At 46.4% G+C, this 25,412-nt stretch overlaps 3 protein-coding genes across 4 annotated transcripts in view; 2 read left to right on the top strand and 1 right to left on the bottom strand.

Annotated features, from left to right (window-relative positions):
- The window catches only part of LOC117378005 (ras-GEF domain-containing family member 1C-like), a 28,276-nt gene extending 12,997 nt beyond the window's left edge, over positions 1-15,279 (top strand). Inside the window, exons 2-14 of the mRNA XM_033974546.2 lie at positions 3,492-3,719; positions 4,695-4,817; positions 5,133-5,270; positions 6,858-7,064; positions 9,995-10,069; positions 10,687-10,785; positions 11,212-11,314; positions 11,388-11,467; positions 12,103-12,198; positions 12,342-12,437; positions 13,164-13,287; positions 13,358-13,430; positions 13,718-15,279. Coding sequence (XP_033830437.1) covers positions 3,498-3,719; positions 4,695-4,817; positions 5,133-5,270; positions 6,858-7,064; positions 9,995-10,069; positions 10,687-10,785; positions 11,212-11,314; positions 11,388-11,467; positions 12,103-12,198; positions 12,342-12,437; positions 13,164-13,287; positions 13,358-13,430; positions 13,718-13,742 — 1,461 coding nt within the window. The 5' untranslated portion in view covers positions 3,492-3,497 and the 3' untranslated portion in view covers positions 13,743-15,279. The remainder of the gene's footprint in view (positions 1-3,491; positions 3,720-4,694; positions 4,818-5,132; positions 5,271-6,857; positions 7,065-9,994; positions 10,070-10,686; positions 10,786-11,211; positions 11,315-11,387; positions 11,468-12,102; positions 12,199-12,341; positions 12,438-13,163; positions 13,288-13,357; positions 13,431-13,717) is intronic.
- A 2,530-nt stretch (positions 15,280-17,809) lies between these two features.
- tmem126a (transmembrane protein 126A) lies at positions 17,810-18,650 on the bottom strand. The gene has a single exon (XM_033974275.2). The coding sequence runs from the start codon at positions 18,585-18,587 to the stop codon at positions 17,985-17,987; it is 603 nt and encodes a 200-aa protein (XP_033830166.1). The 5' UTR covers positions 18,588-18,650; the 3' UTR covers positions 17,810-17,984.
- Positions 18,651-19,830: 1,180 nt separating this feature from the next.
- On the top strand, positions 19,831-25,248 carry clk4a (CDC-like kinase 4a). Of its 2 annotated transcripts, XM_033973975.2 has the most exons (13): positions 19,831-19,959; positions 20,994-21,151; positions 22,029-22,269; positions 22,743-22,845; positions 23,133-23,199; positions 23,269-23,385; positions 23,456-23,622; positions 23,689-23,783; positions 23,853-23,982; positions 24,059-24,141; positions 24,213-24,292; positions 24,375-24,465; positions 24,637-25,248. In XM_033973975.2, the coding sequence occupies exons 2-13, from the start codon at positions 20,994-20,996 to the stop codon at positions 24,853-24,855; spliced, it is 1,551 nt and encodes a 516-aa protein (XP_033829866.1). In that variant the 5' UTR covers positions 19,831-19,959; the 3' UTR covers positions 24,856-25,248. The 2 variants fall into 2 exon arrangements, with proteins under 2 accessions (XP_033829866.1, XP_055080755.1); XM_055224780.1 differs by lacking the exons at positions 19,831-19,959; positions 20,994-21,151; positions 22,743-22,845 and having other exon boundaries at positions 22,056-22,269; positions 24,637-25,064.
- The last annotated feature ends 164 nt before the right edge of the window (positions 25,249-25,412 follow it).

Raw genomic sequence — 25,412 nt, 5'->3', positions numbered from 1 at the left:
TTCTGTTTCGATACTGATTCTGATACTGTGGCTTTAAGTATTTGCCGATACTCGATATCGACCGATATCAGAGACTAAATAAACTAAAGGGACAAAAGCCCACGGTCAGTGACACGGTGACGGGGCAGAGTGTCACAGATGTGGACCTGACTGACCCCTCCCCCAGTGTGATTTGGACGGTTGTGTGTGTGTGTGTGTGACTTAGGTGTGTGTGTATTGTGTGTGTTGTGTGTGACAGTGTCACATAAACAAAAGGTCAGGGAGCAGAGGAATGAGAAGAACAAAGAACTCTAAACCACTCAAGCAGGAAACTTGACCTTTGACCCTAGGGACACGTGACTCTGGTTTATCGGGTGGGGGATGGGCACCTGAGGGTCACATGACGGAGGAGGAGATGCTCCTGGTGCTTCAGACTCGTGTTTGTCAGAGATCGTCATAAAACTCAGCGACATCGACAAATCTACAACAGGAAAATGAAAACAACTGATGCATTTAGTAAAAGACAAAAGTTTAAATCTGTCACTGGACAAAACGTCTTAGAGTGAAGACATTTGGTCCAAATCTCTTCTTCAGTTCTGGTCAAATTACTCCTGGACACTGCCTTATATCTGTCTGAAGGAGGCGCTAACGACACTGAAACTAAAAACCCTCTTGTTTACAGTTTCTGTTTGTGGACTAGGTCTATGGAGCTAAGTGTGCAGTGTGCGCTAACACCGCACAGGGCTAACACCGCACAGCGCTAACACCGCACAGGGCTAACACCGCACAGCGCTAACACCGCACAGCGCTAACACCGCACAGGGCTAACACCGCACAGAGCTAACACCGCACAGCGCTAACACCGCACAGGGCTAACACCTCTGTGGTGGTCTCACTCTGTGGTCTCACTCTGTGGTCTCACTCTGTGGTCTCACTCTGCTTCACTCCGCGGTCTCACTCTGTGGTCTCACTCTGTGGTCTCACTCTGTGGTCTCACTCTGCTTCACTCTGTGGTCTCACTCTGCTTCACTCTGTGGTCTCACTCTGCTTCACTCCGCGGTCTCACTCTGTGGTCTCACTCTGTGGTCTCACTCTGTGGTCTCACTCTGTGGTCTCACTCTGCTTCACTCCGCGGTCTCACTCTGTGGTCTCACTCTGTGGTCTCACTCTGTGGTCTCACTCTGCTTCACTCTGTGGTCTCACTCTGCTTCACTCCGCGGTCTCACTCTGTGGTCTCACTCTGTGGTCTCACTCTGTGGTCTCACTCTGTGGTCTCACTCTGTGGTCTCACTCCGCGGTCTCACTCTGTGGTCTCACTCTGCTTCAGTGTCTCAGACTCGGATCAGTATCGGTGAGTCTGAGTATCGGTATCAGGTTTACAAAACTGTATCAGAACGGCACGAGTACAGACCGGGCCCGTGGAGCTGTGGGACAGAGGTCAGTCTATCGTTCGTTTGACTCTGGGGGTCGTGTGGTTTTCTGTTTGACCTCTGACCTCGCCGTGAGGAGCCCAGAGACCTCGGTTGCCCGTGGCGATGGCGAGTAAAGGTCACTCTGTCCAACGGTCAGGACTCAAAGCTCCGAGTTTCTCAGACACAAATCTAAAGATCCTCATAAATGAACAAATTATGTTTTTATTCATGTTTGACTTTCAGTTAAATTTTATTTTGTCGTATTAAAAACGTTTAAATGTTCACTGTCCGTCCGCTCGACGCCAAACGCCACTGAGTAAAATCAAACTTTAGGATTTGAGCTGGAGACGTTTTAGGTTTGAAGAAAATCTGCACGAAGTTGATCACAATGTCCTGAGTCTGCGGCAGAAGAACTTCTCCCCCTCAGTGTAGTATTACTACTACTACTACTACTACTACTACTACTACTACTACTACTACTAGTACTAGTACTACTACTACTACGACTACTACTACTACTACTACTACTACTACTACTACTACTACTACTACTACTACTACTACTACTACTACTACTACTAGTACTACTAGTACTACTACGACTACTGCTAACACTACTATCACTACTTATACTATCACTACTTATACTATCATTACTACTAGTACTACTACTACTGCTCCTATCACTTCTCTTGCTGCTCCACTCAGAGGATGAGCTCTTGTTGAATTTTTAAAGTGTAACTCAAAGCGTCTCAGATGAGGTGGACGAGACTGTCCCGTCAGGCAGCCCCCCGTCTCCACGGTGACCACGTGACCCCCCGTCTCCATGGTGACCACGTGACCCCCCGTCTCCAGGGTGACCACGTGACCCCCCCCGTCTCCACGGCGACCGCGTGACCCCCCCCCCCCCCCCCCGTCTCCACGGCGACCGCGTGACCCACATCTGAGTCCGGTCCGTGTGGGAAGCGGCGGCAGCTGTTGGGGGTTCCCTGTAACCGCGGCGACGGGAGCGTCCCAGAGCCGAGAGCAAAGAGAGAGTCTGAGAGACGATGAGAGTTTGACCGACGCAGAGGTCAGAGGTCAGAGCGACTCCTCGGACAAACTCAAACTACAAATCTGTGGTGCAAAAAGTCACTTTAACAAAATAAAACCAGTTTAGATCTGAGCTAAACTTTAGTTTAATTATTATTTTTACTGATTAAATCAAAGAAACTCCACAGGAAACAAATGAAAGAAGAATTTTATTTTGGTTGTTTACATTTTTTTGAAAAAGACAAAACATTTTCTTCATTTTTTGCCACAAAAAAGGTCTGAAGCCGCGTGTTTATGTGAGAGCGTCCTCAAACAGGCCGAGCGCAGAGTGCTGGTCAAACGTCACATCCTCTGACCCACAGGGCGGAGGTGCAACTCCAGCTCCCACAGAGGAACTGCCACTGTGTCATTGGGCAAGACACTTCACCCCCTCACCCCAGTGTGTGTGTGAATGTGTGTGTGTGTATATATGGGGGTGTGTATGTGAGTGTATGTGAGTGTGATGTGTGTATATGTATATGTGTAGGGGTGTGTGTGTGTATATGTGTGTGTTTGTGTGATGTGTGTGTGGGGGTGTGTTTGTGTGATGTATGTGTGTATATGTGTGTGTGTCTTGAAAGTTTAAAACATGTGTAAAAATGTGACCAAAGGTTGAGACTTTTCATTTGTGTTTTTAGAGTTTGCTGCACTTTAAATAAAACATGTCACATTGTTATGTCATTAGCCGTGTCATTAGCCGTGTTTTTAGCCGTGTCGTTAACCGTGTCGTTAGCCGTGTCGTTAGCCGTGTCTTTAGCCGTGTCGTTAGCCGTGTCGTTAGCCGTGTCGTTAGCCGTGTCGTTAGCCGTGTCGTTAGCCGTGTCGTTAGCCGTGTCTTTAGCCGTGTCGTTAGCCATGTCGTTAGCCGTGTCGTTAGCCGTGTCGTTAGCCGTGTCGTTAGCCGTGTTTTAGCCGTGTTGTTAGCGGGGCAGTGCTTAAACACCAGGACACACTGTGTTTATTTACCGCAGTGACTGGAGTTTTTCTACTTCCTCGTTTCAAACTGACTCTTCTGTTTCTGTGTTTCAGCCCGGAATGCCCCAGACCGTGTGCTCAGGAGCCATGTTCAGCACTCCCAGCGGCTACAGCCCTCACCTGGCCTGCGCCGACCCCGGGGAGGAGCCTGACCCGGGGGAGGAGGCCCCGGCGGAGGGTCCCGGCGGAGGGGCCTGCCTCTCGGACGGACCTCCCATCACCTCGGCCTCCCTGGACACGCTCATCCAGAACCTGGTGCCCACGGCCGACTACTATCCCGAGGTAAACGCCGCGACGAGGCTGCGTGCGGTAAACCGTCTGTGGGTGTCGGCGTGAGGAAGAAGTGAGGCCGTTTCCACGGCGATTAAGAACTAAATATATCTATGGAACAGAGAAACACGTGAAACACTGAAGCCTCATGAAGCCACAGAGACATTTTACATTTTACAAACAGTTAAATAATCCACAAACTCTGAGTGTAACTTATATATTTTTATTCACTGTTTTAAAAATGTGCAGCTTCTACACGACGACTTTAGGATCAGACACAGATCCACGTTTTTATGATGCCGATTGTTTAGAATCCAGAGAATCCAGCGCTCGATCTGTCCTCAGTATTTTTGGGCTGATCATTTTAGTCGTTTAAATTCACTAAAACTCTCTCCCCTTTTACCTCAGACTCCAAACAGCTGGAGTCAGGTTTTCTGCAGGTCTTTGTATTAAAGTTTTAATATGAAGCTTTCTGTGGATTCTTTATGCAGCAAATCCACCAAAACAAAATATCGCCCCCTGCTGGAGATTAAGGCCGATGCCCAAATGATTCAAAAGTCTGAATATCGGCCGATATATCGTCCACATCATGTTTATGTTGTATGAGCCACACCCCTCAGACAAGTGCGTTTACATGTGGGTCAGAGTGGGGTCACGTGTGGGTCAGAGTGGGGTCATGTTTGGGTCAGAGTGGGGTCATGTTTGTGCGTTTCTATGTGGGTCAGAGTGGGGTCACGTGTGGGTCAGAGTGGGGTCACGTGTGGGTCAGAGTGGGGTCACGTGTGGGGTCACGTGTGGGGTCACGTGTGGGGTCACGTGTGGGTCAGAGTGGGGTCACGTGTGGGGTCACGTGTGGGTCATAGTGGGGTCACGTGTGGGTCAGAGTGGGGTCACGTGTGGGGTCACGTGTGGGTCAGAGTGGGGTCATGTGTGGGTCAGAGTGGGGTCACGTGTGGGTCAGACTCAGCCGTGTCGTCTCTCCCGCAGAAAGCCTACGTCTTTACGTTTCTGCTGAGCGCCCGTCTCTTCATTCCGCCCCCGGAGCTTCTCGCCCGAGTCTGTGAGCTGTGCATCAAACAACAACAACTGGACCAGAGCCCCCTGGACACGGTCAGATATGTGCCCCCTGCCCCTCTGCCCCCTACCCCCCTGCCTCCTGCCTGACTTTTTTTGTCTGATTGTTTTTTGTCCAATTTGTTTGTCTGTCTGTTTGTCTGTTTTTTGTCTGTTTTTTGTCTGTTTGTCTGTTTTTTGTCTGTTTTTTGTCTGTTTTTTGTCTGTTTTTTGTCTGTTTTTTGTCTGTTTGTCTGTTTTTTGTCTGTTTTTTGTCTGTTTTTTGTCTGTTTGTCTGTTTTTTGTCTGTTTTTTGTCTGTTTTTTGTCTGACTGGTTCCGTTTCTCTGACTGGGCTTGTTCTTTTTTTCAGGCCAAAGTTCGTAAATTTGGGCCGAAGATCCTTCAGCTTCTGACGGAGTGGACGGAGACGTTTCCCTCGGACTTTAGAGACGAGAAGATGGTCGGACAACTGAAGAGTTTTATTCACAGGATCGCCCCGTGCGACGAGGTAAAAAAACAAATGTAATGTTTGATCTGATCAAACATCAGGACGACTGTGGCTCTTCAGGGTTTTTAAACAGACGCCGTCATCATGAGGTCAGAGGCAGAGAGAAGTGTGTGTGTGTGTGTGTGTGTATCTATATGTGTGTGTGTATTTATATATATGTGTGTGTGTATTTATATGTATGTGTGTGTCCTTGGTTGTAGCGTTTTCATTGGTTGTGATGTGACAGTGTAAAGTAGAAGTAACAGCTGTGCGTTACACAATAGTCCAGGAGGAGGAGGAGGAAGAGGAGGAGAGAGGAGGAGGAGAGAGGAGGAGGAGAGAGGAGGAGGTGAGAGGAGGAGGTGAGAGGAGGAGGAGAGAGGAGGAGGAGAGAGGAGGAGGAGGGAGGAGAGAGGAGGAGAGAGGAGGAGGAGGAGAGAGGAGGAGGAGGAGGAGGAGAGAGGAGGAGGAGGAGAGAGGAGGAGGAGGAGAGAGGAGGAGGAGGAGAGAGGAGGAGGAGAGAGGAGGAGGAGAGAGGAGGAGGAGAGAGGAGTGGCTCGGTCCGCAGCCTCCAGGGAGACATCGAGGAAAAGAAAAGGGGGGATGGGCCATGAAGAGCAGAGGAGGGAGTGGTAAAAGAGGACAGAAAAAGAAGAGAGAGGCGGAGGGAGAGATAGTAGCAAAGAATGACAGAAAAAAGAGAGAGAGAAAGAGGGAGAGAGGCGGAGGAGAGATAGTGGCAAAGAATGACAGAAAAAGAGAGAGAGAGGAGACAGATAGTGTTAAAAAAGGACAAAGAACAGAGAGAAGAGCACGAGCAGGAGGTGATGAATGTGCCTCTATTTACAACTGTGTGTGTGTATGTGTGTGTCGGGGTGTGTGTGCGTGTGGGGGTGTGTGTATGTGTGTGTGTGTCGGGGTGTGTCTGTGTATGTGTGTGTGTGTCGGGGTGTATGTGTAGGGGTGTGTGTGGGGGTGTGTGTGTATGTGTGTGTGTGTCGGGGTGTGTCGGTGTGTGTGTCGGGGTGTATGTGTAGGGGTGTGTGTGTGGGGGTGTGTGTGTATGTGTCTGTGTGTGTGTGTATACACCTCCACTCTCTGCTTCACTATAATCTGCATTTAAAGAGGTTGTAGTAGCAGCATTTAAAGTTGCAGTATGTAACTTTCTGGGGAGGGGGGGGGGTACATCACTTTGCCTCCATGACGATAATACTGCTTTGTCTAGAATGTTCCGCAGTGTAGCATTAAACTCTTCTATCTTGAATTAACTGAATCACAGGTGTTTTTATTATTAAAAATCACATCTACACATCGTCTACATGAACGTAGCCCCGCCTCCTCCTGACCTCTCCTCTGACCTCTCCTCTGACCTCTCCTCTGTCTCCTCTGACCCCTCTGTCTCCTCTGACCCCTCTGACCTCTCCTCTGTCTCCTCTGACCTCTCCTCTGACCCCTCTGTCTCCTCTGACCCCTCTGTCTCCTCTGACCCCTCCTCTGTCTCCTCTGACCCCTCTGTCTCCTCTGACCCCTCCTCTGTCTCCTCTGACCCCTCTGTCTCCTCTGACCTCTCCTCTGACCCCTCTGACCTCTCCTCTGACCCCTCCTCAGGCGTACTGGAGCAGTCTGACTCAGCTCCTGCAGAAGCTGAGTCAGAGGTTGGCCGTGATGACCCAGGGGGAGGAGAGCGTCGTGAAGGTCACGACCTCCGACAAACTGGTGACCTTCAAAACCAAACCCCCACCCATCACCAAAGACATGCTCTCCATCTGCAACGACCCCTACACCCTCGCCCAGCAGCTCACGCACATCGAACTGGTAAGAAACACAGAGAGAACAAGCAGCTCACGCACATCGAACTAGAAACACAGAGAGAACAAGCAGCTCACACACATCGAACTAGAAACACAGAGAGAACAAGCAGCTCACGCACATCGAACTAGAAACACAGAGAGAACAAGCAGCTCACGCACATCGAACTAGAAACACAGAGAGAACAAGCAGCTCACGCACATCGAACTAGAAACACAGAGAGAGAAGAATAAAAGAATCTAATCCACTGAGCTCCGCGTTGGAAAACTGTGGCGTCCAGTGGAGCTGACGGCGCCGTAAACATCACAAAGTGCAACGACTAGAACACGGTCAAAGATCTGAACAGATTTGACTGATTTAAAAGTGTCTGGAGAACGGGACATGAGAGCAGGACATGAGAGCGGGACATGAGAGCGGGACATGAGAGCGGGACATGAGAGCGGGACATGAGAGCGGGACATGAGAGCGGGACATGAGAGCGGGACATGAGAGCGGGACATGAGAGCGGGACATGAGAGCGGGACATGAGAGCGGGACATGAGAGCGGGACATGAGAGCGGGACATGAGAGCGGGACATGAGAACGGGACATGAGAGCGGGACATGAGAGCGGGACATGATTCATTTTTATTTTTTTCAATTCATTTATTTTTGTAACGCCCAAAATCACAACAACAGTTGTCTCGAAGGGCGTTCATGTTTTGGTTGATGGGGGAAACCGGAGTACCCGGAGGAAACCCATCCAGACACGAGGAGAAACATGAAAAACTCCACACAGAAAGGCCTGGTGACCCGGGGATCGAACCAACCTTCTTGCTGTGAGACATGAGTGATGGCACTCAGTCACCGTGCCGCCAAGACACAAAAAACAAAACAACAGGAAGAATCAGACACAACAAGAAAAATCAGACACAACAGGAAAAATCAGACACAACAGGAAAAATCAGACAACATAAGAAATCGGCCAGGAGACCAGACGAGGAGGAGGAGAGCCGGGCGAGGAGGAGGAGAGCCAGGCAGGGGGGAGGTCCAACTGTCATCGGGGCATCTGAAAGAGATACACTCCACAGGGGGAGTGGGACAGGGGACAACATGTGAATAGCATTGCTGATGAGAAAATAGGGCAAAGTAGAGGATAGTGCTCAGGTTGCCATACTTCCCCCAGCTAGTTACTCCTACTGCAGCTTATCTTATCCCGGGTTTTAATAACCCTAACTCCCTCACTAAGTAACCTGGTCATACGCTATACCGAAGAGGAAGGTTTTAAGCCTGGTCTTAAATACAGAGACTGTGGGGGCCTGTTTAACATCAGCAGGGAGTTGATTCCATAGCACAGGAGCTTGGTAACTGAATGCTCTCCCTCCCACTGTACTTTTGGACACTCTAGGAACCACTAATAGTCCTGCATTCTGAGAGCGGAGTGCTCTGTTTGGCTGGTACGGGACAATAGCATCTTGCAGATAGGATGGGGCCATACCGTTTAGGGTTTTGTATGTCAGGAGGAGGACTTTGAATTTGATTCTAAGCTCGACAGGAAGCCAGTGCAGATATTTTAGTACAGGACTGATGTGGTCTCTTCTTTTAGTTCCTGTTAGGACTCTGGCCGCTGCATTTTGGACCAACTGGAGGCTCCTTATAGTACTTTATAGTACTTTATAGTACTTTTGGGGCAGGCGGCAAGCAGGGAATTACAGTAATCAAGTCTGGAAGTAACAAATGCATGGATGAGTTTTTCAGCATCGTTTTTAGGTAAAATATTTCTAATTTTAGTTATATTTCGCAGGTGAAAGTATGCGGTTTTACAAGCTAGGTTTATATGGGCTGTGAATGAGAGATTTTGATCAAATAGGACTCCAAGATTTTTTACAGTAGGGCTAGAAGCTATACTCACATTGTCGAGTGAGATTATCTGGTCTGACAGAGAATCTCTTTGACCTTTGGGACCAACGACAATGACCTCTGTTTTTTCAGGATTTAAGAGCAGGTAATTCAAGGTCATCCAGGTTTTGATGTCCTTCACACAGGCACTGAGTTTATCTATTTGATCAGTCTGATTTGGTTTCATTGATAAGTACAGCTAACTTACAGCTGACTTTGTGGCGTTTCTAAAAATGTGCTCAAATTGTAGTTTCGCTGGTAAAAGAGCCGCGTGTTTGAGGCAGCGGAGAAAAACAAACAACTTATGTAAAAAGACGACGTTTGACCCCAGAAGGAAACGGAGCATCACAAACACTTATATTTGCAGATATTTGCAGTCGTGTGTGAGTTCAACAAACCGCACTGAGACTTTATCCAGGTGTCGTCAAGGTTTTCATTTTAAAACAGCAAAAATAATTTAAAATCCTGAAATGTTGTGACGTGGGAGTGAGAAAAAGTGAGACACAAACGGAACAAAGAGAATTATGCAACAAAACATGGACAGACTCACATGGCCCACGCGTGATCCGGCCCGTCATGTGTGTGATGTGGACCACGTGTGTGTGTGTGCGTGTGTGTGTGTGTGTGTGTGTGTGTGTGTGTGTGTGTGTGTGCGTGCTGTACTCTCATCTCTGCAGTGACATCATCATCACACGAGTCAGCTCTGTGGCCTGGAGCGTCTCTCACTGATGTATGTGACCTGACAGTTTACTCTCCTGCACACGACACTCCAGACGCACACACACACACACACAGACACACACACCCCGACACACACCCCGACACACACACAGACACACACACACTGATTGTTTCACATGTTTCACTTTGAGGAAATGACTCTGCACCACGTCAATGAACCGTCACTTCCTTTATTGATCGCCTCCCGTTAAGGAAATGAAACTAGTATTAATAGAACCTCCTCCACCTCTGTCTTTCACCTCCTCCTCTGTCTTTCACCTCCTCCTCCTTTGTCTTTCACCTCCTCCTCGTTTCACCTCCTCTCTGTGTCTGTTTCAGGAGCATTTGAGTCGTATTGAACCTGAGGAGTTTGTTCAGGCGTTTGTGCAGAAGGATCGTCTGGACGTGTCACAGGTACAAACTCAACACGTCTGTTTCACCTCTGTGCATTTAAAAACTGGGACCAGCCCAGGACCTGAGTGAGGCCACATGGACCTGAGTGAGGCCGCACGGACCTGAGTGAGGCCGCACGGACCTGAGTGAGGCCGCACGGACCCGAGTGAGGCCGCACGGACCTGAGTGAGGCCGCATGGACCTGAGTGAGGCCGCGCGGACCCGAGTGAGGCCGCACGGACCTGAGTGAGGCCGCGCGGACCCGAGTGAGGCCGCGTGTGTTCAGTTACTTCACTGTTTAGAAAAAACACTCAACGCGGTGATCAAATACTTCTCAAAAATAGAAACAGATACAGTACTGTGTTCTGTTCTGTGACTCTGTTCTGTGACTCTCTGTGTGACTCTGTGTGACTGTGTGACTCTGTTCTGTGACTCTCTGTGTGACTCTCTGTGTGACTCTGTGTGACTCTGTTCTGTGACTCTGTTCTGTGACTCTCTGTGTGACTCTCTGTGTGACTCTCTGTTCTGTGACTCTCTGTGTGACTCTCTGTGTGACTCTGTGATCATTTTCTGTTCTGTAACTGTTTTGTTCTGACTCTCTGTGGTCGTTTTCTGATATGCCTCTGTCTCTTGAACAGCCGTGCTTCAGCGATCAGAAAAAGAAAACGACAAACCTGGAGGCGTACGTGCGCTGGTTCAACCGCCTGTGTTACCTGGTTGCCACGGAGATCTGCATGGTGAGGTCACATGACCGTCTGACTCTGAACGCCACAATGCCACTGTGTTTGATAAGAACTGCCTCTAAAACACCATTATATAATACAGCATTTAAGAAAACACAACTCAACACATGTGAATCTGTGGAGAGACACTGCCCCCTAATGGAACAACGCTGTCATTACAACACAAGCAAATTCTCTTAGTCATTTCCCTCGATCCTAAAAACAATGTGATCAACTGTGTTTGTGTTTCATTTGACACATTTATTTAATTATAATGATCTAATTATGTCATTATTCACCATATTATTCAGAAGTGACACATTTAAATCCTGTGAATATAAGTGACAGTCAGATTCAAAACCACAGACTGTGTATTTCACACTTAAATCTCTTCTTCTTCTTTATATTTTTGCTCAAACCCTGTGTTTGTTTCACCTGCAGCCAGCGAAGAAGAAGCAGAGAGCGACGGTCATCGAGTTCTTCATCGACGTGGCCCGAGAGTGTTTTAACATCGGGAACTTCAACTCTCTGATGGCCATCATCTGTAAGAAACTGAAGCTTCAGGTTTGTCTGAAACACAATATTCAGATATTTATGTAACACGTGTCGTTCTACAGCCGGAATGAACATGACGCCCGTGTCCCGCCTGAAAAAGACCTGGAGCAAAGCCAAGACCGCCAAGTTCTTCATCCTGGAGGTACGGACATAACAGCACTGACTGCAGCACGAGAGCAGACGCACGAGAGCAGACGCACGAGAGCAGACGCACGAGAGCAGACGCACGAGAGCAGACGCACGAGTGCAGGCACATGAGTGCAGGCACATGAGTGCAGACGGACGAGAGCAGACACGAGCGCAGAGACACGAGCGCAGACGCACGAGCGCAGACGCACGAGCGCAGACACACGAGCGCAGACACACGAGAGCAGATGCACAAGAACAGACACATGAGTGCAGATGGACGAGAGCAGACGAACAAGAGCAGATGCACAAGAGCAGACACGAGTGCAGGCACACGAGAACAGACGGACGAAAGCAGACGCATGAGAGCAGACACACGAGAGCAGACACATGAGAGCAGACACATGAGAGCAGACACATGAGAGCAGACACATGAGAGCAGACACATGAGAGCAGACACATGAGAGCAGACACATGAGAGCAGACACATGAGAGCAGACACATGAGAGCAGACACATGAGAGCAGACACATGAGAGCAGACACATGAGAGCAGACACATGAGAGCAGATACATGAGAGCAGACACATTAGCGCAGACACAGTGGCACCTGGAGCTAACAGTCGGCTCTTTGTTCACTCTTGTGTTTGTAGCATCAGATGGATCCCACTGGAAACTTCTACAACTACAGAACAGCTCTGAGGGGAGCGGCTCATCGCTCACGGACCGCCAACAGCAACAGGGAGAAGGTACGACTTCATCATGAGACGTCTTCATCATGAGGCGTCTTCATCATGAGGCGTCTTCTTCTTTTATCATTTCACTGAAGCTGAAGTTGAAGCTGAAGCTGAGTGTTTTAATCTTCCTGATTCAAACCTTTTGTGTTTTGCAGATTGTGATTCCGTTCTTCAGCCTCCTCATCAAAGACATTTACTTCCTGAACGAGGGATGTGCCAACCGCCTCCCGAACGGCCACGTCAACTTTGAGGTGAGTGTTTATTTTAGACTGAGAATTTACTCACAGCGGTGCAAGTGGTAAAGTACTGCACTGTACTGTACTCCACTGCATTGTACTCCACTGCACTGTACTGTACTGTACTCCACTGTACTGTACTGTACTCCACTGTACTGCACTGTACTCCACTGCACTGTACTGTACTCCACTGTACTGCACAGCATTGTACTGTACTGCACTGTACTCCACTGCACTGCACTGTACTGTACTGTACTGCACAGCATTGTACTTTACTGCACTGTACTCCACTGCACTGTACTGTACTGAACTGTACTGTACTGTACTGTGCTGATGTAGAACTTTTAAGTATCTGTACTTAAGTAGATATTACAGTGTATACTTTCTACTTTTACTTGAGTACACTTGAGAGCAGTATCTGTACTTTCTACTCCACTACATTTTTGAACTGGACTGAAAAGTAAAAGTACTTCTCGTATTATTTGAGGTTTTATTTTGACTTTGTTCGTGGAAACATCCTGACTGATGATTTTCTCGTTGAAACTTCGGTTTTGAGCAAAACAAAAATAAGGGGTACTTAAATACTTTTACTTAAGTAGATTTTCATGTGATACTTTTAGCTGAGTAACTTTTCACCTCTGTATCTGTACTTTTACTGGAGTAACACGAGTACTTCACCCTCTGTTTACTCGTGAGGCCTAAATCAGGCGGATTAATTTATTCTGTCTTTTCCTCGGTCAGAAATTCGTGGAGCTGGCTCGGCAGGTGGGGGAGTTTATGACGTGGAAACAGGTGGAGTGTCCGTTTGAGGAGGATCGGTCCATCCTGCACTACCTCCACACTGCCCCCATCTTCAGCGAGGACGGTCAGTGTCATAACACTGTACTCAGTATTTGTGTACGTCAGATATTTACACATTTGTATCTTATCTTCAGGACTTTACCTCGCGTCATACGAAAGTGAGAGTCCAGAAAACCAGGTGGAGAAAGACCGATGGAAAGCACTCAGGTCAGAGGTCATACATGTGTACATACATGTAATATACAGGTATATCAGGTCAGAGGTCATACATGTGTACATACATGTAATATACAGGTATATTTATCAGGTCAGAGGTCATACATGTGTACATAAATATATAACTAAATAAAACAAACCTGGTCTGTATATTTCATGTCACTGTGACTTCTCTCTGCAGTAACCACATCATCTTTGTGTAAATAAAGGTTCAAACTCTGAGACTTCCTGGTCCCACTTGGACGTGTAAACTCATGTTCGTGTGTTTGTTTTTGCAGGGCTAACGTGCTAGCAAAGACATAAGGCCCTGACGGCAGCTGGCCCTCACCAGCAGGGGGAGCACGTTCTCATTGCACTAAAACGAACTGTGAAGGAACCAAGCTGGTACTTAGGTGTTTTCTATGAAGAATCGACAACGACACGATGAACGGGATTCATCAGATAGACTTTAAAATAAGAACAATGACAGGTTTTAATGAAAATATCATTATGTTAAGCTAAAATTATGCCTTTGCAGCTTCTCAACCTTCACAATAAGGAACAGTATTTTAAAACCCCTCTCCTTTGCGTGTTTACTGTTGAGAAGTGTTTACTATTCCAGAGTTACAGGGCAGACCACTTTATACATGAAATTCCTACTGATAATATTGTATTGTTTTATATTTGCTCCTGTTGCCCTGGCAGTGTACTGTACGGACGTGAAGGGCGCTGGCTAGCCCACGACAGCTCTGACGTTTTTATTCAGCTAAAATGATGTTTAACAGAAGTGACTATCCTCTGACATCTCTCTGTGCGACGTGGGCCTGTCATGATCATCACTTTATCCACTTCTGTTTATGAAAACTGGAACTGTATTTTTTCTTTGCACTACTGGGAAATTTTAGGTTTATGTTTTGTCTGATCAGATTTAAGCTTAAACATCTCAAACTAACGACTAAAGTGTTTCATTCTGCTGTTTATTTCTTGCAGCTCATGATTTTTAACAATATTGTAGATTTGAAATAGTTTTTGTGGTTTAAATCTTGGGTTTTTGTGTCAGTGGCAGAGATGAGTTTAAATATTCCTTCAGATTGTGTTATTGTGACAGGCCTGTTGTGAACCATGTGTCTGTATCATGCACGAGACTGGACTGTTCCTTCTTTAAAGTCATTCCAATGTTTTGTTTTTTATTTATTATTTTAGTTGGGAAACTGTTACAGTGTTTGCTTCTTTAATGTACTGTGCCATTCTTGTAAGCTAACGGTGTTTGCGTGGGGAGGTGTGCACAGGTGACTTTGACCCATCTCTTTCTGCTCCCAGGAAGCTTTTGTTCTGACTGATGTTCAGTTGTTTTAATATTTATGGAGACAGATGTTTTATTCTCCTTTTGTGAACATGAAGTGCGATGGCATGCTAACACACGTGTTTCAAAGGGGCATTACTTTGCTGTTGCAACACCGTCTTTGGAATAACATTGTGTTGGTCTGTGTTTGATGTAAAAGAGGGAATCTTGTGCCATACGACGTTTCAGGCTCCTCAGACTCGACATGTGCCGTTTATAGTTTTGTGGAGTTGTCGCTTTGTTTTTGGCAGTTTTTTGATGTGATTAGCAAAGTGTCTGAGGGTGGGCGGGGCTGAGGAGGAGGTGGAGGAGGAGGAGGTGGAGGGGACATAAGGGAGTGTCATTGTAATTAATAATAATAGTCTTTTTACACTGCTCTTAACTTACTTTACTTGATCTCAGTGTTTTTTTTCTCAACAAGCACCTCGCCCTCTCCACGACCGCGCCCTGACCGCTCCACGACCGCGCCCTGACCACTCCACGACTGCTCCCTGACCGCTCCACGACTGCTCCCTGACCGCTCCCTGACTGCTCCACTCCATGTTTGGTCATTTATAAACAGTGATGGAAGAATACTGAACATGTGTTTATTTATGTACTACTGAATACTGCAGTAAAATATATTGTACAATATTCTGACACATGGACCAATCAGAGGACTGTGTTCTGACACATGGACCAATCAGAGGACTGTGTTCTGACACATGGACCAATCAGAGGACTGTGTTCTGACACATGGACCAATCAGAGGACTGTGTTCTGACACATGGACCAATCAGAGGACTGTGTTCTGACACATGGACCAATCAGAGGACTGTGTTCTGACACATGGACCAATCAGAGGACTGTGTTCTGACACATGGACCAATCAGAGGACTGTGTTCTGACACATGGACCAATCAGAGGACTGTGTTCTGACACATGGACCAATCAGAGGACTGTGTTCTGACACATGGACCAATCAGAGGACTGTGTTCTGACACATGGACCAATCAGAGGACTGTGTTCTGACACATGGACCAATCAGAGGACTGTGTTCTGACACATGGACCAATCAGAGGACTGTGTTCTGACACATGGACCAATCAGAGGACTGTGTTCTGACACATGGACCAATCAGAGGACTGTGTTCTGACACATGGACCAATCAGAGGACTGTGTTCTGACACATGGACCAATCAGAGGACTGTGTTCTGACACATGGACCAATCAGAGGACTGTGTTCTGACACATGGACCAATCAGAGGACTGTGTTCTGACACATGGACCAATCAGAGGACTGTGTTCTGACACATGGACCAAGTTCAAATCTCACCACAAGAGCTGAGTTTTTCTGATTCTGTTCAGTTTGAGCCTAAATTATCTGATGTTTCTTTTGGTTTTAGTAAAGTAACTGTATCCTGAAGAGTAACTGTGCAGATACAGTTACTGTACATGAGTATTCAGAGTACATACTCTGTGTACATGTACTCGAGTACTTCCATCACTGTGTATAAACTCTTTTCTTTGAGGCGTTGACATAACGTCACTGTTTTGTTAAACCCTGACAATCGCCTGTTTCAGACGCCATGACACTGCCAAACTGGGCGGGGCCAAACAGACCCACGAGGGGCCCTGCGGCAGACACTTAGAATGGTCTGAGGTCATTTTGCGGTGAAGCGGTGCATTTTGGGATATGTTAAACATGAGTAATGATAAAACATCTTTATCTTTGACATTGCTGCAGATGTTGTGACTCGTCGCTGAAAAGCCTTTAATAAAAACATGTTCTTTCAGTTTCAGTAATGCTCTGAGTCATGTTTTAATTTTAATTTTATGACAAACAGAAACAAATCTAATCTTTTTATTTTGATCTGATTCAACTTTTCACTGGACAATGTTGAAACAAATAATGTAAAACAGCAGGAATAAGTCATAGTTTAGTAAATATAGAGTGATAGAATTTATTATGCCTAATTAAAAATAATTAAATAGTATTTTATTATTAACAATATGTCAAAATAGTATTTTTGGCCTCTATGGTCTAATGTGATTAAATACAAATGTTTAAAGCCTGATGCAGATTTATTTTACTTGACTCCTGGTCACCTGACCTTTGGCTGTAACATGAAATTAATAAATGAAATAAACCAGGTTTTAACATATAAACCCATATTTGAGCCTCAACAAGGGAGAACAAGACCAAACAAGACCCCGATTCACAAAAGAGGTTCATTAAACTCTGGGTTTAAGAGTCAATTCAGAGTTAATCTGCCCTGAGACAAACAAGAGTTTGAGTTTAAAAACTCGAGAAAGGATGAAACAAGTGTAAAAGTAGAGGATGAAATCATTCAACTCTTGTCAAGCCTTAAAAATGAGATCAGAGCTCTCCTTCAGGAGCAGAGACCGTCCAATCAGAGCTCTCCTTCAGGAGCAGAGACCGTCCAATCAGAGCTCTCCTTCAGGAGCAGAGACCGTCCAATCAGAGCTCTCCTTCAGGAGCAGAGACCGTCCAATCAGAGCTCTCCTTCAGGAGCAGAGACCGTCCAATCAGAGCTCTCCTTCAGGAGCAGAGACCGTCCAATCAGAGCTCTCCTTCAGGAGCAGAGACCATCCAATCAGAGCTCTCCTTCAGGAGCAGGTTAAACTCAGGGTTACAGGAATAAACCTGCTCTGGTCCAGGTGAGGGTCAGAGTGCGTTTCCATGGAGACAGACTCAGAGTTTAGGTTCACTCTCTGTGGAACTGACAACTCTGAGTTGAGGCTCTTTTCAGGTTTAACAAACTGAGGTTAGACTAAACCTGCTTCTTGAATCAGGGCACAAAAGTCACACCAGAACAAGACCAAGACCAGACCAAGACCAGACCAAGACCAAGACCAAGACCAAGACCAAGACCAAGACCAAGACCAAGACCAAGACCAAGACCAAGACCAGAACATGTCGCCTGCCCACATCAAAAACCATAAAGGAGTCAGGTTTAAGGCAGTAATGCTGTGTTTTTTCAATGTTACCACTTCTAGTCAGACAAAAGAGGCACAATAATGTCATGTTTATTCCTCCACACAGGAAGGTCTACATTTACACACTGGACAAACGAGACAGAACAAGTGCTTGGTGTTTACAGTGATGACGTAGACCAAAGGTGACCTCAGCAGAGAACATGGTCAACTCTCCTTTGTCCTTCAGTCTTTGAGCTCTTCTCCAGGATGTCCTTTAGTCTTTGAGCTCTTCTCCAGGATGTCCTTTAGTCTTTGAGCTCTTCTCCAGGCCGAAACGTGATCTCGGCCAGTTTGGCGTAGGACCTGAAGTGCCTTGACCCGAGGTAAGTCCCAAAAAACGCCTGGAGCAGCAGCACGGCCCTCATCTTCCTCATCACCGGTCTGGACACTTCGACCCAGTAGCGCATCACGTTCCCCTTCTCCGGCATCAGCGCGGTGTTGTACTTGGTGGCGAGGCCAAAGTTGACGGGTAAAGCGAGGAGGATGGGGTACAAGCCTCCGCCCACAACCCCCACCAGCGCCCCCCGGAGCATGGCGCAGGAAGGGCAGTTCAGGTCCCCGGACAGGAGCGGGGCGGACACGGCTGCGTTGTACAGGGCCATGGTGGTCAGAAAGGGCAGCACGGCCATGGGCAGACCGGAAGTGACGCGCGCCTGGGTCACGTTCAGAGCTCTGCGGTATAAACTGTTGGAGAGGAGCCCAGCCAGGCCCGCGTTCATCCCAAAATACACAGGACCGTACGTGAACAACTTCTGATCAATGTCAGGCAGTTTCTCGAAGTTTTTAGACAACATTTCAGCGATTACATCCCGAGTCACGGCGCGCGCCTTCACTGAGCTGTCCGCCATTTTGAAAGATTCTACCCGCAAAAAAATACAACAAAAACACGGCCAAAACAAGTAAAGAAGTCTACAGAGCGAGTTTTAAACCTTCACAGAACTGGTGACATGAGAACAGGGCGCAGACATGTTGTATCTTACCCATAATTCCACGCGCTGACCAGGGTTGCCAGGTTTTTGAAGAATAACGCGAACAAGCCTTTGAAAAAACACAAAAACAAGACAAAAACAAGACAAAAACAAGACAAAAACAAGACAAAAACAACCACATTTAACTAGTTATAAACTCTGTATTTGTCCTGGCGAGCTCTGATGAGATGCGTGTGTTTTAAAAGCATAAGTTACAGCAAAACCGGCTTTAAAACACCGCTTCTATTGGGTCTATTTACGTTAAACACAACAAAATAACCTCTTTTATGACGTGGAAATGCCTCTCATTATCAAAATCCCCAAACTCCTTCCACATTTGTAAAAGACAAAAACAGAAGCTCAGAGTTGCTCTAAAGAAGAGGACTGGGCAACTCACTTCACTAAATGTTTGGCATTTCGTTACGGGGCGGGGCTTAGTGTTTCACGTGCCAAAGCCCTAAACTAAACCGAAATAACTACTTCTAACCCGAATCATAACTTAACCTGACAGTGGAAAATATATAGGGAAAAAATAAACATTTGATTAAAAAAAAAAAAAAAAAAGTTTAAAAGTACAACGCTAAGCTCCGCCCCCGGACGAAATGCCGTAGAGTCCTGAGGTGTCCGAGGGGCGAGGGATCTGCCGTGTTTACAGTGTTTACAAAGAGATAATCAGCTTTATGTGGCCCCATAAAGACACATGAAGTAAAGCAACACAAAACTGTTACAGATATAACAAAAGAACCGAGTCACAGCCACAAAACCCATACACTGGGTGGGCTTTTTGTTTTCATAAAATTTACTACAGATATAAGCGACACGTTATTATAAAGAAGTGTACAAATTATTATAGACATACAGACAAGAAAACACAAATATATCCACAAATATTACATGAAATAACGGTAATTAAATTATTCAGATAGATCATTTTAGTTCTTTATACATTAATATATAAAATGTGTAATGTATGGGTGTGGGGTTGGTATTATTCCACTTATAACAAATAATAAAATATTTTTCATGTAAAATTTGAACATTTAAACATAAATATGTGCGTTTTACGTTGGTGGGCGTGGCTCCGCAGACTCTGCGCGTGACGTCACTGCACGAGCTGTAGAATGTTCTGTGAGATTCTGAGCCTCGCGACATCTTTGAACACGACGACGACCAGTATCTTCTTTGTGATAAAACTTTGATTTTAGCGACTCTGCGTCGGATTTAAGCCTTAAATCCACCGCACAGTGACATTGTAAGTGTGCTGTTGATCCTGTTGTGTCCTCTGTGTCGTTTTTAAAGTGTTTTAAAGTGTTTTAAAGTGTTTTTTAGTGTTTTTTGTTGGTTTCCCCGCGGTACAACATGGCGGAGGTTTGGAGGGACGTGAGGTCCGTGTCTCCTGTTCACGATCTTTGTCTCTGCTGCTTTTAGTTAAACTTATTATTATTATTGATCCAAAGCCAACATTTAGGAAGCCTTTTTTATTTGTACACTAAATATTAGCGTTATACAACATCGAGTCACTGTTTGTTTTTATTTATTTTAAACGTTTTTCGGGTCAGACGCAGCGGCTCCAGGGCAACGTCAAGAACGTCAGTGTGGACCAGGGGCAGGGGACTGTCTGTGGGGCAGATTATAGGGGCAGTTTGCACGGGCTTTTAGTTTACGGGGGCAGTTATTTGTAGATGTGACGCTGCTTGTGTAACACCATTGTCCCGCTGTTTTTGCAGATCTTATGTAAAACCCTTTGCTCTGTCCACACTAAAGCTTTAATTCAACAGATGTCACCTGTTTTATTCTGTTTGGGTGGATGAGATGACATGTCTCTTCTTTTAGAGCTGTTAGTCTGTGGAGCTGCGCAGACAGATTGTGTAACATGGCGGAAGGGAGAGGCCCTGTTTACGGGGAGGCCCACAGAGGCCTAATATGAGGCCCAGTCTGTTTATGGAGAGGCCTGTGACAGCTGAGCCATGTTTAAAACGGCTCACATTCTTACAGTTCTCTAATAAGTATTGTATTTGCTTTTATTTGTTGCACAAAAGATCAGTAACAGACAAATCTTCTAAAAGCTCAAAAGCTGCAGTGGTTTAGAGCCTCACACTGTAAAGCCGCTCACACTGGAGTTTGATCAAATGTGTAATGCCTGTGATTCTCATATCAGTTTACAGTTAATTATTACCTCCTGCTCCTCCAGTGTGCCCTTTGTTTGTTGCACATTCGCAGTGTGAACAGGAGAGTAATTCTGAAAGTGTTTTTCGTGCTAAACATGAATGTTCCGTTTTGTTTCAGATGCACCAGTCGAAGCGAGCGCGCTCTCCCTGCATCTGGCTCGACGAGTACAGCTGGGAGGAGAGGATGGATCGTAAACGAAGAAAACACGATTCTCACAGCAGTGAACGAGAAAACAAGTCCAGAAGAACTTACCGCCTTCACAGACATTTTGAAGGGTGAATGTCTGCACTTTGTTCTGTTTCACTTTGTACAAACCAAGATGTTCTTCTGCTCTGCCAGATGCAAAACTCATAAAATCATGCAGAACGGTTTAATAAGTTTGAGATGTGTTATATTTGGTGCTTGGTTCAGTTTGAAAATGTAAAGTGAGTTCACTGTCAATGAAAGTGTGTGTGACTGTTGTGTGACTGTTGTGTGGCCGTTGTGTGGCTGTTATAGGCCGTTGCAGGGCTGTTGCGTTATATTCTCAGATCAGCTCTAATTTTAATTCTGTGGAGAGGCAGACTTTTCCTGGAGGTGACCTGACACCAGGCGCTTGAGCAGAGCGGCTCTTTGTCCTTTCAGATGTCTGGACTCTGTGGTTGGGCAATAAAACTGCAGAACTAGGTCAATAAACAAGAACCCAGAAATATATGAACTCTAAACCTTATTATATTCTCCGATCTCTTTGGGCGTCCTTGAAATTTGCAAATGCATGGTGTTTTTCATTTGAGGTTTAATTTCAGCGTTGGTGGTGAGTGTTTGGAGCAGGTTTGGAGGCCTCGGGTTGTGTTGACAGTTTCAGTTCACATCATGTGACCTGCAGCCTGTGCTTTAGAGTCTGCATTATTAAGGATAAACCAAAAGGACTTTTCAGGTCACTTGTGTTTTGATGCCGTGGCTCGTGTGTGAGGACAGATGCTCTGGTTTATTAGTTGTAAGTGAGCATGTTGCTAATTAAAATGCTTCATAAAAGGCTGAAGGATTAGGTGTCAGGACGAGGCGGGCCGTAACGAGCGTCATAGTTCATTTCAGAGCAGTTCCACTTCACACAGTGCTCCAGATGTCCACTTCAGAGCTGGTTTTTGATTTGTGTGTTTTGTCTCTCTCCAGGCACTACCTCGAGACCCGCACTTTTAACCAGAGGTCGGACTCTCGGGGCAGAGCGGCCCGGGACCGCAGCTGGGACACGGGCTGCGAGGAGGACAGCCGAAACGGGACGTGCAAAGAGAGGGACCGCGACTGGCACCACTACAGCAAGTCCTCCGGGCGCAGCGGGCGCAGCCGAAAGAGCAGTCGCCGCCACAGGGACCGGCGCCGCAAACGCAGCCACTCCCGCCACCGCTCGGCTTCGGTACGGCGCTCTCTCTCTTGCCCCGTTTGTCTTGTCTATGCAACAGAACAAAAGCTGATTATTTGTGGTAGTCAGAGCCATATTGTGTCTACATATGTGTGTTTACTCCAGACTAGTAGCATGACTCCATTTGAACAGTACGGGGGTTATGGGTTCAGACGGGCTGTAGTTCTGGAGGAAGTGGACTTAAGCTGATCCTTCTGTTACTGTATTCATCACAAGTGTTTTCTGTACTTACCTGAAGAAGTCTCTCATCTGAAAATTCTGTTGCCATGTTTTTCTTCTGTAACACACACTATGTGGTGGCTGGCCCAATTTCTCTGACGGGGCTGAATTTGAATTTGCTGCGGCCTCCATTCGCCTGGCGTGTTTGAACGGGCTGTGCTCCCCTCCCCCGCCCCTTGGCCTGGTTCAATGGTTGTCGGTGTCGTTGTGGCCGTGCTGGCTGGTTATTGGTGTGATGCCGCGTGCAGAGGAGGAGCCATCACCGCAGGAGCAGGAAAAGATCCAGGAGTTTTGAGGATGATGACGAGGGTCACCTCATCTATCACAGTGGAGACATGCTGAACTCAAGATGTATAGAATATAAACCTTTTTTTACTTCTGTCGTTTACTCTCTCACTCTTTGTCTGGTTTATTTCCACAATTTAATCTTAGTGGTTTTTGGGTTTTAGTTTTTACTAATTAGCTACTGTTTGTGAACTTAATATATTTATCCTTGTACATAACAGATTAGACGATAATATCTATTGAGATGTGTGTTTTAGTCAGTGTAGCTCTGAGCTATTTAAACAGGCAGTGAACCAGCCAAAGGAAAGAATCTCCACAGCCCCGGACTAACTTGATGTGTGTGTCTTCTGTAGATGAGATAGTGTGTACTCTGGGAGAGGGTGCCTTTGGGAAGGTCGCTGAATGCATTGATCACGGAAAGTAAGTCAGACGTTTGTTTGAGTTTTGTGTTTTCATATTGTTGTGTAATACTGATGTTTTATTTTTCAGTAACGGAGCACGAGTGGCTCTGAAGATCATTAAAAGCATAGACCGTTATCGTGAGGCGGCTATGTCTGAGGTGGAGGTGCTGGCCCAGTTAAAAGCCCTGGACTCTCAGAACAGATAGTGAGTAACACGAGAGCCTGTAACACGCACATGTTCTCCTGCAGGGGGCGTAACTGTTTGTTCTGTTCAGTTCTTGTGTGCACATGCTCCACTGGTTCGACTTCCACGGCCATGTCTGCATCGCGTTTGAGCTATTGGGCCTCAGCACGTACGACTTCCTCAAAGAGAACAACTTCCAGCCTTTTCCCATTGATCACATCAGACACATGGCGTATCAGATCATCCGAGCCGTCCACTGTGAGTAAAACTCATCTCGTCCCTCAAAATCAAATGACCTGAGCTAAATCTGCTCTGCTCTTTCAGTTCTTCACAAAAACAAGTTGACCCACACAGACCTGAAGCCTGAGAACATCCTGTTCATAAACTCAGACTATGACCTGGAGTATAACTCTGACATGGTGAGAGTCTGTCGCTTTAACGCTTCATCTGCAGTTTTCTGACTCTAACGATTTGGTTTGACTTTAAAGAAACGAGATGAACGAACCCTGAGAAACCCCGACGTGAAGATAGTGGATTTTGGTAACGCCACGTATGACCACGAACATCACACGTCAGTGGTGTCGACACGGCACTACCGAGCGCCAGAGGTCATTTTAGGTGAGACGGCTCCCAAACCCTGAATCTAACGGCGCCCCCTAGTGTCTGTGCAGTGTTCATAAGTCTGTGTTTGCAGATCTGGGCTGGGATCACTCCTGTGACGTTTGGAGCATTGGCTGCATACTTATAGAATATTACCTCGGAGCTACTCTGTTTCAGGTTGGATCTTCGTGGTTTAAAAGTTCAAATCTCTTAATATCAGTTTGTTTTTACATTAATTTCCTCCACAGACTCATGACAGTAAAGAACACCTGGCGATGATGGAGAGGGTCCTGGGGCCCATCCCCACAAACCTCCTGCAGAAAACCAGGTTTGTGCAGATTCAAATTCTAATGCAGTGTTTGCCTCGTCCACTCTGGTCATAAGAACGCTGACGTGTTTAATGTGCGCAGGAAGCGCAGATATGTTCATCGGTCTAAGTTGGACTGGGACGTGCACAGCTCTGCGGGACGATACGTCCGAAAACACTGCAAACCCCTAAAGGTGAGAGGAGGAGTTAAAGCAGAGAGCGACTGAAGGGCGTTTATAGAAACTGAGGCTTGTGCCAGAAATGCCTCAGAACAAAACCTTTCCAAGTCTCAAATATATTTTGGTGGATGTTTTAAATACGGCTCGGCTCATTTGGCTCATTTGTCTCGTGCTGTGTTCTGTCAGCATTACATGACGTCCCGCGGCGAGGATCATCAGCTCCTCTTTGACCTTATGGAGAAGATGTTAGAGTATGACCCGGCCAAACGCCTCAGTCTGGAGCAGGCCCTCAGACACGCCTTCTTCTCCGGTTTCCACAAGAGCAGCAGCGTCAGCAGCCGCTGCAGCACGGCCAGCCGCACCAGTAACCATAGCAACAGCAGCAGCGGCAGCAAATCAGACTGAGCGTCAGGAATGAGACGCTGAAACGTCACGTGAGACTCTCCAGGAAGGAGACGCTGAAACGTCACGTGAGACTCTCCAGGAGAGCTGTGTTCGACTGCATCAGTCTCTGCTCCTCTGTATTTATCTGCCTCAGTGTTTGTCATTTTTACAATCCTTAAAATCTGTTTCTGCTCTTTGATTTGATTTAGGGGTAAAATGTTATAATCCTTGGCATTATTTATTTGTACAGCAGAATGCAGTTGTACGTGTGTGTATATACATGTACATGTGTATATACATATATATCACCTGCATCATGTGAGGAGAAGGGCAGATTTATCTTGTACATAAACACTGTCATTTTTTACAGATTGTTGTGCAACATTTTCCTAAATAAAAAAAATCTTAAATGACTCGTTCTGTGTGTGAATCTTTGTCTCCAGGTCCACAGCTCTGAGCGGGACGTCCCGGTGGAGACCGGGCGGTGGAATAGTCTCGGTTTAATAGTTTTTGAAAGTTCTTGTAAATGTGATTCTGAATGTCCAAAGTCTTTTGCATCATTCTCCCTGAAGTACCAC

This window comes from Periophthalmus magnuspinnatus, chromosome 10 (assembly GCF_009829125.3).
Source record: "Periophthalmus magnuspinnatus isolate fPerMag1 chromosome 10, fPerMag1.2.pri, whole genome shotgun sequence".
Lineage (NCBI taxonomy): Eukaryota > Metazoa > Chordata > Actinopteri > Gobiiformes > Gobiidae > Periophthalmus > Periophthalmus magnuspinnatus.
The sequence above is the reverse complement of the archived record's forward strand: the minus strand, read 5'-3'. Positions and strand labels throughout refer to the sequence as shown.

Coding starts and splice junctions, on each gene's coding strand:
- tmem126a (XM_033974275.2), bottom strand. CDS start 18,587: ATGGCGGACAGCTCAGTGAAGGCGCGCGCCGTGACTCGGGATGTAATC.
- clk4a (XM_033973975.2), top strand. CDS start 20,994: ATGCACCAGTCGAAGCGAGCGCGCTCTCCCTGCATCTGGCTCGACGAG. Junction 21,152..22,028: donor CTTCACAGACATTTTGAAGG/GTGAATGTCTGC, acceptor GTCTCTCTCCAG/GCACTACCTCGAGACCCGCA. Junction 23,983..24,058: donor AGCGCCAGAGGTCATTTTAG/GTGAGACGGCTC, acceptor CTGTGTTTGCAG/ATCTGGGCTGGGATCACTCC.